Source organism: Carcharhinus amblyrhynchos, chromosome 23 (assembly GCF_965287045.1).
Source record: "Carcharhinus amblyrhynchos chromosome 23, sCarAmb.v2.hapA, whole genome shotgun sequence".
Classification (NCBI taxonomy): Eukaryota; Metazoa; Chordata; class Chondrichthyes; order Carcharhiniformes; family Carcharhinidae; genus Carcharhinus; species Carcharhinus amblyrhynchos.
In genome coordinates this window covers 31,143,036-31,159,561 of record NC_137346.1, presented here as the reverse complement: position 1 = coordinate 31,159,561, position 16,526 = coordinate 31,143,036, and the positions used below count along the sequence as shown (strand labels likewise).

General features: G+C 41.9%; 1 protein-coding gene across 1 annotated transcript in view; it reads left to right on the top strand.

The window, feature by feature from the left end:
- tyw1 (tRNA-yW synthesizing protein 1 homolog (S. cerevisiae)) overlaps positions 1-16,526 on the top strand; it is a 143,118-nt gene that overhangs the window by 9,320 nt on the left and 117,272 nt on the right. Inside the window, exons 6-8 of the mRNA XM_080210647.1 lie at positions 106-387; positions 3,704-3,823; positions 11,381-11,507. Of these exons, the coding sequence (XP_080066773.1) occupies positions 106-387; positions 3,704-3,823; positions 11,381-11,507 (529 nt within the window). The remainder of the gene's footprint in view (positions 1-105; positions 388-3,703; positions 3,824-11,380; positions 11,508-16,526) is intronic.

Sequence of the window (16,526 nt, the reverse complement as noted above, 5' to 3'; positions counted from 1 at the left end):
GTATTGCAAAGATTGATTGATGCTGCGTTTCATCTTGACAGCTTTACTGTGAGTAGTGAAATAATTATGATAGCTTTAACCATACAGTTCTTGTCCTTTTTATAGGTCGGTAAAAATATTGACATGTGGCTGTGGATGTTGAGTGCCAGTCGTATTATGACCCGTGGGGAGGGCGATTGCAATGTGGTAAAAAGCAAACACGGCAGCATTGAGGCTGACTTTAGTGAATGGCAAACCACGTTCTTGAGCAGACTACAAGCAATCTGCAAAGAGGAAAAGAAAGAGTGTACTGGCAACTGCAAAAAGGGGAAATGCAAGTCCCATGAGGAGGAATCCAGTCAGAATGATGAAGTGCCAGAAGAGATTAAAGATTACAGTAGTGAAGAGGTAACTTGGACCACATTAAAGCCATTCTAGCAAATGTCACAACTTTCTCTTGCATTTTTTTTAAGAGGGTGGCACCAGCTTGCATCAGTAAACACAGAGCGCTTTTCTCACTTTCTGCTCACTGCAAAATGCCTAAATTGGGTTTTGGTAACTTGAGTTCTTTAAAGCCTGCTTATTTCAATATAACTTGTGGATGTTTAAAACAACTTCACAACTTCTCGCTTGCTCCCACCATGAATGTGGGAAAGATGATGTTCATCAAACTGTCCTGTGGTTTCTGTGATTAGTTTGTGATATAGAAGACCACTAGCAAAAATCCAAAGAACAAAGCAAATTACAGCACAGGGACAGGCCCTTTGGCTCTCCAAGCCCGTGCCGACCATGCTGCCTGACTGAACTAAAACTCCCTATGTTCTGGGGACCATGTTTGTCCATTCTTATCCTATCCATGTATTTGTCAAGATGTCCTTTAAAAGTCACTATCATATCCACTTCAGCTACCGCCCCTGGCAGCGAGTTCCAGGCACCCACCGCCTTCTGTGTAAAAAAAAAACTTGCCTCGTACATCTCCTTTAAACCTTGCCCCTCGCGTTTAAACCAGTGTCCCCTAGTAATTGATTCTTACACCCTGGGGCAAAAGCTTCTGATTATCTATTCTGTCAATGCCCTACGTAACCTTGTAGACTTCTATCAGGTTGCCCCTCAACCTCTGTTGTTCCAGTGAGAACAAACCAAGTTTCTCAAACCTCTCCTCATAGCTAATGCCCTCCATAGCAGGCAACATCCTGGTAAATCTTTTCTGTACCCTCTTCAAAGCCTCCACATCTTTGGTAATGTGGCGACCAGAATTGAACACTATATTCCAAGTTTGGCCTAACTAAGGTTCTATAAAGCTGCAACATAGCTTCCAATTTTTAAACTCAATGCTTTGGCTGAAGAAGGCAAACATACTGTATGCCTTCTTGACTATCTTCTCCAGCTGCGTTGCCACTTTCAGTGACCTGTGTCCCTGTACACCCAGATCTCTCCGCCTATCAATACTCTTAAGGGGTCTGTCATTTACTTTATATTTATCCATCTTTGTTCGACCTTCCAAAATGCAAATTGTCTGGATTAAACTCCATCTGCCATCTCTCCACCCAAGTCTCCAACTGATCCATATACTGCTGTATCCTCTGATCCTCCTCGCTGTCTGCAAATCCACCAACCTTTGTTGTCTGCAAACTTACTGATCAAACCAGTTACATTTTCCTCCAGATCTATACATATGTATGTTTTCTCTCATCTATAACCCTGAGACACTGACCTTATTCATTGCTGAAGGTAGGGGCACCCTAGGTTTCTGTCTGACAGATATAAAAAGACCTAGACTACCTGCAAGCCACTTGCAGTGGGGCAATACTAATCTGTTATTAACCATATAGTCCTGGACATCAAAAGCTCCCAATCCCCAGATTTGAATTATTGACCTGGAATAGGACAGTGTATAATTTTTGACCGAGGGTAGGAATAAATGAGTTGAGCTTTTCATGCTGAAGTTATGTGTGGGAGACTGCAATGATCTGTTCTGGAGTCGTGGCTATTTATAATCTTTATTACTAACTTAGATGAAGGCCCAGATTGTGAAGTATACCGATGACTCTGTTACTACAACTCGGACCCACCAATCCAATTATTACTTATTAGCCAATCAAACAAGCCTGGCTTTTATAATGTTTCCTAGCAAATTCTGGTTCCTTGACAACAAGAAATAGCTTTGCCACATTTACTGGACGTATTTCCTTTGGCCATTGTCCAGACCACAAAACTTTACCTAATGTAAGTTTAATTGGTGGTATATTTTGTTCCCATAATTGCAAGTCTATCTCCTTTGTCCATTTATATGAACATACATTGGTATCTGGACAGTTTGTTGTGTGATATTTCAAATCGCACCTCTTCCTCAAAAAAAAGTGCCAGTAAGATCAGTCTCTGATACTGCATTTGGATATGCCTCACTCCATCCCTTTCCTCGCTGAGAGTTTTGTTTCCAGTGCTGCTGGGCGTAATGCTTTGGCATTGCCTTGCTGTTGATTATTGCTGTATTTCATCCTTCTGTTGGCCTGTTGCCATTTTTTTGCTTTCAAACTTGATTTTGATTTGGTTTATTATTGTCACATGTGTTAACATACAGTGAAAAGTATTGTTTCCTGCGCACTATACATAACAAGCATACTGTATATAGAAAAAGAAAGGAGAGAGTGCAGAATGTAGTGTTACAGTCATAGCTAGAGTGTAGAGAAATACCAACTTAATGCAAGATGTGTCCATTCAAAAGCCTGATGGCAGCTGTCTTGCTTCGGTTGGCTCATGACCTCAGACTTTTGTATCCTTTTCCTGACAGAAGAAGGTGAAAGAGAGAATGCCCAAGATGTGTGGGGCTGCTTTGCTGAGGCAGGGGAAGTGTAAACAGAGTCAATGGCTGGAAGACTGGTTTGCATGATGGATTAGGCTGCATTCACGACCTTTTGTAGTTACTTGAGGTCTTGGGCAGAGCAGGAGCCATACCAATCTGTGATACAAGCAGAACAATGCTTTCTTTGGTGCATCTGTAAAAGTTGGTGAGAGTTGTAGCTGTCGTGAAGTTTGCTCATATGTGGAGCATTGTTCAATTCCTTTTTGGTAGCCTGATAAAATTTAGGTTGAACTAGTATCACCCTGCAAATGAATTTTAAAAAATGTATCATTTTGATTTCCAACTTCAGTGTCAGCTTTCAGGATTGAAAAGTTGGTTAGAGGTGAGCATTTCCTTAGCCTTATTTTTCCAGTATTCTTCAGGTCTGATAAAATTCATTAGTCAGTAGTCCTTAGTTAATTATGTGGAACACATTAAGGCATAACATGATAACCACATTTACATTGTGTTATCAATTTTAAATTAGCAGCTCTCACTCTGTTCAGGCGTTTTTGTGTGATGTTTTAGTCAGTTTTTTCCATTGCATAAATACCCCGTGTAGTGAGTGCCTTGATTTATTTCTTCACCCTGATTATATTACCTCCACCGTACAATTACCAGTAGTTTTGACATGGAAACTCTCATCTGTGACTTGAGCACCAGGTTTCGTACTAATCAAACGCATAGTTACTTCCAATTTTACTACAAAAACCACAGTATCATCTTCTCGTAAACTGAAATATCTGAAATGAGATTTTATTGAACGTTGCTGTAGATGAGGTGAAACATGTAGATATTTGTCAGTCACAACTGATTTGTTTGTTAGTATACATGATTGGCACTTAACTTGGGTTGATTCTCATGTTTTAATCTTCTCTCCAGGAAGAACTGTTTGAGACAACAAGTGAAGAAGAATCTGGATTGGAAGATGAAACTGAAGCTGCATCTCTCATTGATGTGGAGGACTTGGGCAACGTTATGAACAATATGAAACAAGCAAAGGTATGCATTTGTCATTGTGATGGGTAATGATACAATTAACCAAGGCTGCCCTCCGATCTCTGGCATGAAACTAAACTAAAGTTCAGGTAGACTGGATTTAATGAACTGTGTTCAGGACAAATTGGAGATTGCCTTAATTTTTACATTATTTTCTCCACCTGTGGTGAGAAGTACCTGGTTTGATTTTTTCATTGTTTTTTAAAGTCCAATTATTGGTGAATGAGATAATTAATGTCTGGGGGGAAAAAACAAGTTAAGGGAACTATCAAAGATGAGCTTTGCTATGGTCTTATCTTGAGCTTTGCCATTTGAAAGTGCCAAGAAGAAGTTATTCCTATGGACTTCCCTGTTATAAATGTTTGTGCAGTGACCTGTTAGGCTTGCTTGTAACCTTTGTCTTTGACGTTGCCATTCTAAGAGAATTTACAGTGCTAATCTGTGAGTTGAGGTGTAACTCGCAATCTGCCAATTATGACGAGCTTCTTGGAGAGTGTGAATGGTTGCTGAGCTCTGGCTAATAGCTGGTCATGATGTGGGTATGCCGGCGTTGGACTGGCATAAACACAGTAAAAAGTCTGACAACACCAGGTTTTAGTCCAACCTATTTATTTGATAATATACTCACTAGCTTTCGGGGTTACCCCCTTCGTCAGGTGAATGGAGAGTTCTGGCCTCAGACAGAGCATATGCTCTGTCTGAGGCCAGAACTCTCCATTCACCTGACGAAGGGGGTAACCCCGAAAGCTAGTGAGTATATTATCAAATAAATAGGTTGGACTAAAACCTGGTGTTGTCAGACTTTTTACTGTAATAGCTGGTCATGCATGGTTTTGGTATTTTTTTTGAAGTGCGCCTTTCCCTCTCAACTTTCCTGCTCTACAGGGAAGATACTGGGAGATTAGAGATGAAGACTTTCTCCTTGATTAGTTAAGACTTATCACGCTGTTTAAAAATTCACTTACACTGGAATGGACAAGTCCTAACTGTTTCTAGCATGCTGAGTGGGTTTTTATCATGCAAGTATCGCAACTTTAAGCTGTTCCATTTGTTCAGATGCTGAATCAAATAAAAAGCTTCTGGAAGAGCAGGGCAACTCAGAGCAACTCTTTAATTTCATGGTTAATTGTGCATTCATGGTTTTTGAAAATTCTATCTGATTTACATTTTAGTAGCAATGACCATTGATTATTTTTATGGTAAAGTCTGAACCATTGTAATAGCAGTGGGTCCTAGAACAGATTCCTGTGTAACAACACTGGTTACCTTATGCTGAGACAAAGCACTTACCATGCTTTAATCTGAATTTGTGGAAGCAATTTATCAGCCATTCTATATATCTTAAAAGCCCTTGTCAGAAAATCCAGATAAACTAGATTTACTCTGCTATTTTTCTCCAGTGCCTTGGTTATTCCCTGAAGGAATTTCAATAGGCCTGTCAGCTATGATCTATTGTTCTTGATAGCTGTGCTGTCTTCAAATATTCACTTTTAGAGAAGTGTAGAAGATAGTCAAGCATTTATGCTCTGGACTTTAAATTGACTGGCCTATGGTTGCTAGGTTCAAAACATTCTCCTGCTTTGAATGTTAGAACTGCATTTGCAATCTTCTAACCCTCAGATGTTTCTCCAGGGCTTATGGTACCCTGGAGGATTTTAGAATGCACGTTATCTGCTGCAAAAGCTTTGCAGATATTTAATCCTTCTACTGTCTGCATGGCAATTTTTATCTACTTCCATATGTTATGGGTCATTTAGCACGTCTGGGATGTTTCCACAGTTGTCCTTTGTGAAAACTGCTGTGAAGAATCTATTTGGTTTCTTAATGGGAAAGTTTATTTTTCTGCCTTAATGTTCTAGTCCAATGGGTCATTTAATAAATTTATCTGTTGGATTGTTCTTCTACTAACATTGTCTGGTGACTAGTTTTCTTTTCTACATCTATTACTTTGTTTACAGATCCCCTTATTTTATTTCTCTAAGAATCTTACCCCTGTCTATTTCTTTCATGTACCTTTCAAAAGGAAAGTTGAAAAATGTTTGCATTTTATCAGTGCAATGAAATATTTGAGCATTTTAGGCTTAATGAAAAATTTCTGCTGCTTTTAAAATTTTTATTCTCCTCTGGTCCTTCCCAAAACCATACAAAATTTAAATATCAAACTTGATGTTCCTGGTGCAAAAATAACGGCTATTAAGAACAACAAATGAATTAAATCAGTGAATGATGTATTTTTAGCTTCAGAGTGAGAGAAAACTTAGTAGCTTGTTTAATAAATTCTGTAAACATTTTTCTGGGGGGTATTTGAAACAAAACAGAATTATATCGAGAGTGTCTGGGAAAAAAAACTGAATCAAATCCTAGGAATTGATTATGATGTGGAGATGCTGGCATTAGACTGAAGTGGACGCAGTAAGAAGTCTCACAACACCAGGTTAAAGTCCAACAGATTTATTTAATGTCACAAGCTTTCGGAGCACTGCTCCTTCATCAGGTGAGTGACCTTCATTACTTGATTAAGGAGCAGTGCTCTGAAAGCTCGTGACATCAAATAAACCTGTTGGACTTTAACCTGGTGTTATGAGATTTCTTACTGTAGCAACTGATTCATAGTGTTGACAGAGAGATAGTTAGGGATCCAGATTTGTGTCACTTGTCAAATATGAACAGTGGTCTGTTTACCTTGTGTTGTCTTTCTTGGATGTTAAATTTTAAATCTTTAGTGAATTGGTCACTCGGTCACTGTGCGTTACACCCTGATGAATTTTGTAAACCTGCTATGAATGAAGGTACTATTCTAATAAATACACTGATCTCCACCCAGCATCATGAGCTTGTCATGTCTGAATACTTTAATTAAAAGTTTCTGCCTGTTCCTTCCACTGGAGGGATGCTTCCATGTTTTATAAATTCGGAAAGCTATAGATAAATTCCCAGTTCATCAAATGCTGCTAAAGTTCTCGATGCAGTTTTAATAAATGGATTGCTGATTGAGATTTAGTTTTTTCTGATGTAATGTCAAGTCAGTACTCTCTTTGGACACTAAGTGGTGCCATTATTCCTGCAAACCCCTGTCTCACAGCTTGTTTTCTCCTGACACAAGATGGCACTGCTGCTCCTTTGGCCCTTGAAATTTTGAAGTGCGAATTTAGGAAGAAAGTAAAAGTTTTACTGTCCTTTTATTTGTTTTGTGTTTATTTGGTCTCTACTCTCACCTCAGCTGCCTTTACGGGCCCTGAGTTTCTCTCTTTCTTTCTTTCTGCTGACAACATCCCATTCCACTCCATCTTTATCCCAAACCAATGTTTTTCATGTTATGGGCTTTGGTCCGACCTTGGATCAATGTTCTGTCTAAGATGCACAACTATGCAACCACCTGAAAGTCCCCTTGCAGGCCATGCAAAAGTCTGTCTCTTTATGGCATGTTAGTAGGGTGGTGAAAAAGGCATTTGTGATACTTGCCTTTATCAGTCGTGGCATAGATTACAAAAGCAGATACATCATGGTGGAGTTGTATAGAACTTTAGTGAGGCCACAGCTAGAGCACTGTGCGCAGTTCTGGTTGCCACATTATGGAAGGGGTGCAGAGAAGATTTACCAGGATGTTGCCTGGTATGGAACATTTTGAGAGATTGGATAGGCTTAGGTTGATTTTGTTGGAGCAGAGGGTAGACTCGAGTGAGGGGTAGAAGATCATGAGGGGCAAGGACTGAGTGGATGAGGAGCAGCTGTTCTCCTTAGTTGAAGGGCCAGATATGAGGGGAGATGGGTTCAAGATGAGGGGCAGGAGGTTTGGGGGGTTTGGAATGTGAAGAAAAACCTTTTTACCCAGAGGGTGGTGACGGTCTGAAATGTACTGCCTGGGAGGGTGGTAGAGGCGAGTTGCCTCAAATCCTTTAAAAAGTGCCTCGATGATCACTTAGCCTTGAATATTATGATGTGCCATGGGCCAAGTGCTGGTCAATGAGATTAGGTGGGAGGTCCAGTTTTTCTCGTATGTTGGTGCAGACCCAAGGGGCTGAAAGCCCTCTTTGCATTGTATGATTCTATGATTCCACGTCACTGCACGCACAAGCATGCAAAAAAATTTAATACAGCTGCACAATGAAGCAAATTGTCCATACATTCAGAAACAAAATTAGAGAGTACTGTTGTGAGATGTGCTCTTCTACCTCGTTTTACAGGCATTGGACTTGGTTCTCAGAGAGACGGCCACCATACTCTGGTATATGCTGAACAATTGTTTATTGGAACGGGGTTTCTCGCTGGTGTCAACAAGAGAATTGTGCGAAATATCTGTTGCCAGCCAGATTTATTTATCTGTGATAAGAAATATATAATAAATTGAAAAGTCAGTTATTTTTTCTGTGTTTTTTGACTTACCTGACAAAGGAGCAGCAAGCGCTCCGAAAGCTAGTGGCTTTTGCTACCAGATAAAGCTGTTGGACTTTAACCTGGTGTTGTGAGACTTCTTACTGTATTTACCCCAGTCCAGCGCCGGCATCTCCACATGATGGTCCATTCTGCCAGGTCTGTGCCACCTTGTACAGTAGATAGATTCTTACCTGGTTCCTTTCTATTAAAGTTATACCTTTAAAAGATGGAGGAAAGCGGAATGATGCATTTTGAGTTCTGCAGTGAATTTATCTCACTGCTACAGAAACCATCTTGCTTGTAAATCATTTTTAAGTTGAAGCCCGACCCATAGGAATTCACCAACTTTGGTGGTATTTGGAAGAAAAACAAGCCAGTCATTGGCCTTCCCTCATGGTCAGATGTTGTTACATGTAGAAAACTTAATGATGATAAAGTCACTTGTAGCTTTGGATTCAGCAAGGACATCAGATGTTTCATGTGTGCTGTTAAACCAAATCTTGACATGCCAATTCAGTTGCGGACATTAGATATGAAATTGTTGTCAGAAGGGAGGGTGAAAGTACTGGCTTCATAGAGTCCTTGCTTGATCTGTGGGATCCTGACTCTGTTCTTTTTAATTCACGGAATGTGGACATTGCTGGCTGGGTCAACATTTTAAATGTCTTTCAACCGAGTGTCTTACTTGGATCCTATGGACCAGACCAAGTCAGGGTGGCAGATCTCCTTCCCTAAAGGACATTAGTGAACCAGAAAGATTTGTACAGCAATTGACAATGATTTCATGGTCATCAGTAGACTTCTGATTCCAGATTCTTATTGTATTCACATTTCACCATCTGCTGTGGTGGGATTTGCACCCGGGTCAACAGAGCGTTAACATAAGAAACATAAGAAATAGGAGAAGGAGTAGGCCATCTAGCCCCTCGAGCCTGCCCCGCCATTCAATAAGATCATGGCTGATCTGTCGTATCTCAGTTCCACATTCCCGCCCTCTCCCCATAACCCTTAATCCCCTTGCCTATTAAAAACCTATCAAGCCGCGTCTTAAGTATATTTAGCAAGGCAGCCTCCACCACTTCATCGGGCAGAGAATTCCAGAGATTCACCACCCTTTGAGTGAAGAAGTTCCTCCTCAACTCCGTTCTAAACCGCCCCCCCCCCCCCTTTATCTTGAGGCTGTGCCCTCTAGTCCTACTGTCCTTTCTGAGCGGGAAGAGCCTCTCCACCTCTATCCTATCCATCCCATTCATCATCTTATATGTCTCAATGAGATCTCCCCCCATTCTTCTAAACTCTAACGAGTACAAGCCTAGTTTATTCAGCCTCTCCTCATAGTTCAACCCCCTCAACTCCGATATCAGCTTAGTAAACCTCCTCTGCACTCCCTCCAAGGCCAAAATATCCTTGCGTAAGTGCGGCGACCAAAACTGCACACAGTACTCCAGCTGTAGCCTCACCAGTGCCCTGTACAGTTGCAGCAAGACCTCCCTACTTTTATATTCAATCCCCTTCGCTATGAAGGCCAGCATCCCATTAGCCTTCCTGACCACCTGCTGCACCTGCAGGCTGGGTTTTTGCGACTCATGCACAAGGACCCCGAGGTCCCTCTGCACCATCGCATGCTGCAGTTTTTCGCCATGTAAGTAATAGTTCTTCCTACCAAAGTGGACAACTTCACACTTGCCAACATTAAATTCCATTTGCCAGTTCCTGGCCCATTCGCCCAACCTATCTTGATCCTTCTGCAGACTCTCCACACCCTCCGCACAATTTGCTCTTCCACCAATCTTGGTGTCGTCAGCAAATTTCGACACCATACACTCGGTTCCCTTCTCCAGATCATCTATATAAATGGTAAATAGCTGAGGCCCCAGCACCGATCCCTGGGGCACTCCACTAGTCACCAACCGCCAATCCGAATAGCACCCATTGACCCCCACTGTCTGCCTCCTATTTGACAGCCAATCCCCTATCCACACTAACACCCTACCCCCAACTCCATGCCCCCTGACCTTCTGTAATAACCTCTTGTGAGGCACCTTATCAAACGCCTTCTGAAAATCAAGAAAGACCACATCCACCGGCTCTCCTCTATCCACCGCCCTAGACACATCCTCATAGAACTCCAATAAATTCGTCAGACACTACTTCCCCTTAACGAAACCGTGCTGCGTCTGCTCTATCAAACAATTCTCCTCAAGATGCCTCGCTATTTTCTCCTTGATCACGGATTCTAACATTTTACCTACAACAGATGTTAAACTAACCGGCCTATAATTCCCTGCCTTTTGCCTGCCACCCTTCTTAAACAACGGCGTAACATTAGCCATTTTCCAATCTTCTGGCACTTTCCCGGAATCCAGGAACGTTTGGAAAATAATCACCAAGGCATCCACTATCACCTCTGTCATTTCTTTCAGAACCCTCGGATGCATTCCATCCGGTCCTGGGGACTTGTCCACAATCAGTCCCTCCAGTCTGTCGAGCACTGCCTCTTTAATAACAATAATGTCATTCAGGCCCTCCACTCCTACCATCTTTCCATCGCTAACACCCAGCAAATTATTCACGTCCTCCTCCCGTGAAGACCGAAACAAAAAAGTTATTCAAGGCCTCAGCCATTTCCCCATCCCCTACCACTAAGTCCCCCCTCTCATCCTCTAAGGGTCCAACATTCACCCTAGTCAGCCTCTTCCTTTTTATATATTTATAAAAACTCTTACCCTGGGTCTCTGAATTACTAGTCCAGTGACAATTCTACTACACTCCCTCCTCCTCGCTGAAATGTTAAGATTATTTGTTGACAGAGATTTGTCCATTTGGATCTGTCCAGAGTTGTTCATCCCATGTGGTGGGGTGTAACTTGCAAGCCCTGAGATTGGTTTCAAAATCTTTGTTTCTAAATTTGGGATGCTGGAAGATGTAGATGTACAGCTGGCTGTAGTTTTGTTTTGCTAGAACCCTCCATGTGAACCACATGGTCGAGCCAGCAGAGCTCTGATGAGCAAGCTGTCAATACTTTGTAAAAAAAAACTGTTTATCTGTATTGTACTTATTTTTAAAAAATGCATTCCTCTTTTCAAGTCTCCAAATTGCAAAATACTCAAGCGTACAATGTTGGTATGATAGAATTGTCACGCTGCTACCTGTGCTAATGCTTAATTCTGTTTCCCTTCCTTATAGGAGGAAAGAAAAGTGTCCAAAAAATCTGCAAAACTAAAAGCATCAAAGCATGCTATTGGAAACAATAAAATAGCAGAACCAAGAGAAATGATCACTCCAGCGCTCAGGACTGCACTCACAAAACAAGGTATGATTGTTGAAATGTTACATCCATCTGACCTGAAATTGTGTTTCTGATTTTCCACATTGGGAAAGTCGCTTTTTCTTTTATTCGTTCATGGAACGTGGACGTCAGTGGCTGGGCCAGCGTTTATTGCCCATCCCTAATTGTCCTTGAAGGGACGGTTAAGAATCACGTGGGCAAACCAGGTAAGAATGGCAGATTTCCTTCCCTAAAGGGACATTGGTGAACCAGATGGGTTTTTACAACAATCGTCAATTGGTTTCGTGGTAATCACCAGACTTTTAACTCAGGTCTTTATTCAATTCAAATTTCACCATCTGCAGTGGTTGGTTTCGGACCTGGGTCTCCAGAGCATTAATGTGGAGAAGCCGGCCTTGGACTGGGGTAAAAATAGAAAGAAGTCTCACAACTCCAGCTTAAAGTCCAACAGGTTTATTGGTAGCAAATGCCACAAAGCTTGTGGCATTTGCTACAAATAAACTTTTTGGACTTTAGGTTGGTGTTGTGAGACTTCTTTCTCCAGAGCATTGCCTTGGGTCTCTGGATTACTGTTTAATACAAAAAAAACAAGATCACCTTTGCCTGTCCTCATGTTTAGCTCCATGCATCTCATTTCCACCTTTCTACCTCTCTCTCCCAAATCTTTTTTTCTCTATAATATAAAACAAATCATTATGCTTTATCTCTTGTGTTTAAATTATAGAATAAAGTTTAAAATCCCACAAGACTTAGTGAAGCTATACCATTTTGTCTGTAATTATGTAGCTGAGTATAAATTAACCTGTGTAAAGTGTTGTCTCATTAAGTTTTAGAAAAACCTCAAAGCCTCGAGCAGTGTGACCTTTTGGTAACTAGCTACAAAGCTGTTGAGTTTTAATATTGCAAATTAAGTGTGTGCTCAACAGTGAAAGACTATTTGGTGTCATCAGATCACATTTAATCAACTGACTTGCTAAAATTGAGCTTTCTGTTCCCAACTCTCCAACACTAATCTGACAGGCGAGTGTTGGTATTTGTTTCCAAATTTTTACAGTTTACTAAACCCTTGCATAATTTTATTAGACCAGTAATCTCATGTATAATTTCATTTAACTCCTTGCTTCCCAAACTATTTTCCAAAGTGATTTCACTTTAGTGTGAAAGTTCACGTGGCCCCCCCCTCTCCCCCAGATGGCAGCAAAAACAACAAAGTGGTAAAACAGCATATTTACGTTCAGTATATAATTCAGAAAGTTTGTACTATAGATCAACATATAACAGATCATATAAATATAAAATCTGTTTTTCTAAAGTACTTGGTAAAAATATTGTTTTATGTACATATGCAACTTTCAGCCAAACCCTCTGAATTCCCTGGTATATCTTATACCCGCTTCTAAAAGTGCTTTCTGATAAAGAAAGAGTACGTTGAATTCACTGAACACCCCTTGCTGTTTGCTGGAATTAATCCAATGGTCCAAGGCTGTCCATTCAGTACCCTCAGACAGGACAGTCCCCTCTCTCCACAGTCACCATTGCTGCCTCAAGAGGAAGGAGAATGTGCAACCCTAATGTGATCTCTGTGGCCCCCATCAGGGTTGTAATCCACAGTTTGTAAACTTTGATTTAATTATTTATTATTTAATTTGATTTAATTATTCACTCCTATGATTTTACTAAATCATAGACTATGTTCATAGACCTGTTCACAGACAATGAGATCATCCATTGAAATTGACAAATCTCCCATCACTGCGTAAATGTCTCTTGAATTATTCCATAGATTTTGCTTAATTGTCCTTATTGATCACTGTGAATTTGTGCTTTTGACACGAGTGTGAACTTGCCTTTTAGCAATTTGGGCCCATTATTCTTGTTACTTCAGTTGTGATTTGACTATGAATTAATACTCATGATTCTTTCTACTCATTAAGCTTAATATCTTTCTTTAAGACGCTCACTTATTTTATTTCCAAGATGGAGGCTGAAACTCTACTACCTTGCCCATCGGGAGGTTCCCAGGATGGGAATCTCCATTGGCCTCGGGTGAGATTTTACAATCTTGCCTGAGTGAGGCCGTGAAATCCCGTCTGAAGAGTGATAGGTTGTTTTGCATGCCCAGTCCTCTGAGGCCAGTTGAACCTCTGCAACTCATCAAGGGCCTGAATGTTTCCCATGTGATGAGATGAACAAAGGTGAAGCAGTATCAAAGGTGTGGCCTGAACCTGACTAGAACTCTGAGCAGCTTTAGCATGAGTGCCTCAGACTTCAGTCTTTTGATTTCAGTGTAGCTTCACATTCTGCTTTGTTTGTTTGCTGCTCGGCAGTGACTGCACATGGTCACTCTCAGGTGTTTTTCAGCTTTTTACCTCACATCACTCATTCTATATGTTCCCAGTTTTTCTTTCAGTGTTAAGACCTTGTGCTTATTTCTATATTGAATGTCATCTGCCATTACTCTGTCATTTCTCATGATATTGTCCAGGTCGCACTATACTTGGGGATAAGGAAGGCTCTTTTGATACTTCCTCCCTTCTCTCCCTTTGCTGAACCTGATTGCTTTTATAAACGATTGTGTTGTTTTTGACCAGCCTGCCTAAACTCCATGCAGAGAATGATATTTTAAGAAGGATCTTATCAATCCTTTCACAGGTCTCAATCTGTATCTTCTTATGCTGTGTCCAATATGCAAATTAAAATGATATTCAGATTAATGTTTGTTAATCAGGGCAGCACACAATGGGGAACACAACCATCTGCAGGTTTGTGCCCAATCCACTCACCATCCTGACTTGAAAATATATCACTAGGGGAATTTCACAGTAACTTCATTGCAAGGTATTTGCTACCTTGTAAACCTTCATAATATCAATTCTTGAACCATGTTGGTTTGTCTGACAAATTTACTGGAGTTCTATGAGGATGTGTCTAGGGCGGTGGATAGAGGAGAGCCGGTGGATGTGGTCTTTCTTGATTTTCAGAAGGCGTTTGACAAGGTACCTCACAAGAGGTTATTGCAGAAGGTCAGGGGACATGGAGTTGGGGGTAGGGTGTTAGCGTGGATAGAGGACTGGTTGTCAAATAGGATGATGTGGGTATGCCGGCGTTGGACTGGCGTAAACACAGTAAAAAGTCTGACAACACCAGGTTTTAGTCCAACCTATTTATTTGATAATATACTCGCAAGCTTTCGAGGGGTTACCCTCTTCGTCAGGTGAATGGAGAGTTCTGGCCTCAGACAGAGCATATAAAGCACAGACAGTTTAGAGATTACTGATTAAAATGCGAATCCTTACACCTAACCTGCTGTTCAAGACCTGAAGTGGCTGATAATGTGAGTGGTAGGAGCACTGATCACAGTTTAAAGAGATGTGTATTGTCTCCAGACAGTACAGTAAGTGAGGTTTTGCAAACCCAGGCAAGTCACGGGGGTTACAGATAGTGCGACATGAACCCAAGATCCCTGTTGAGACCGTCCTCATGTGTGCGGAACTTGGCTATCAGTCTCTGCTCAGCGACTCTGCGCTGTCGTGTGTTGTGAAGGCCGCCTTGGAGAATGCTTACCCGAAGGTCAGAGGCTGAATGCCCGTGACCACTGAAGTGTTCGCCAACAGGAAGGGAACAGTCTTGCCTCGACAGTCACCAGGCAAGACTGTTCCCTTCCTGTTGGCGAACACTTCAGTGGTCACGGGCATTCAGCCTCTGACCTTCGGGTAAGCATTCTCCAAGGCGGCCTTCACAACACACGACAGCGCAGAGTCGCTGAGCAGAGACTGATAGCCAAGTTCCGCACACATGAGGACGGTCTCAACAGGGATCTTGGGTTCATGTCGCACTATCTGTAACCCCCGTGACTTGCCTGGGTTTGCAAAACCTCACTTACTGTACTGTCTGGAGACAATACACATCTCTTTAAACTGTGATCAGTGCTCCTACCACTCACATTATCAGCCACTTCAGGTCTTGAACAGCAGGTTAGGTGTAAGGATTCGCATTTTAATCAGTAATCTCTAAACTGTCTGTGCTTTATATGCTCTGTCTGAGGCCAGAACTCTCCATTCACCTGACGAAGAGGGTAACCCCTCGAAAGCTTGCGAGTATATTATCAAATAAATAGGTTGGACTAAAACCTGGTGTTGTCAGACTTTTTACTGTGTCAAATAGGAGGCAGAGAGTGGGGGTCAATGGGTGCTATTCGGATTGGCGGTTGGTGACTAGTGGAGTGCCCCAGGGGTCGGTGCTGGGGCCTCAGCTATTTAACATTTATATAGATGATCTGGAGGAGGGAACCGAGTGTATGGTGTCGAAATTTGCTGATGACACCAAGATTGGTGGAACGGCAAATTGTGCAGAGGGTGTGGAGAGTCTACAGAAGGATCTAGATAGGCTGGGTGAATGGGCCAGGAACTGGCAAATGGAATTTAATGTTGGCAAGTGCGAGATGGTCCACTTTGGTAGGAATAATGGTAGGAAGGATTATTACTTACGTGGAGAAAAACTGCAGCAGGCGATGGTGCAGAGGGACCTCGGGGTCCTTGTGCATGAGTCGCAAAAACCCAGCTTGCAGGTGCAGCAGGTGGTCAGGAAGGCGAATGGGATGCTGGCCTTCATAGCGAGGGGGATTGAATGTAAAAGTAGGGAGGTCTTGCTGCGGCTATACAGGGCATTGGTGAGGCCGCAGCTGGAGTACTGTGTGCAGTTTTGGGCGCTGTACTTACTCAAGGATATTTTGGCCTTGGAGGGAGTGCAGAGGAGGTTTACTAGGCTGATACCAGAGTTGAGGGGGTTGAGCTATGAGGAGAGGCTGAATAAACTAGGCTTGTACTCGTTAGAGTTTAGAATGAGGGGAGATCTCATTGAGACGTATAAGATGATGAACGGGATGGATAGGGTAGAGGTGGAGAGACTCTTCCCGCTCAGAAAGGACAGTAGGACTAGGGGGCACAGCCTCAAGATAAAGAGGGGGCCGGTTTAGAATGGAGTTGAGGAGGAACTTCTTCACTCAAAGGGTGGTGAATCTCTGGAATTCTCTGCCCGTTGAAG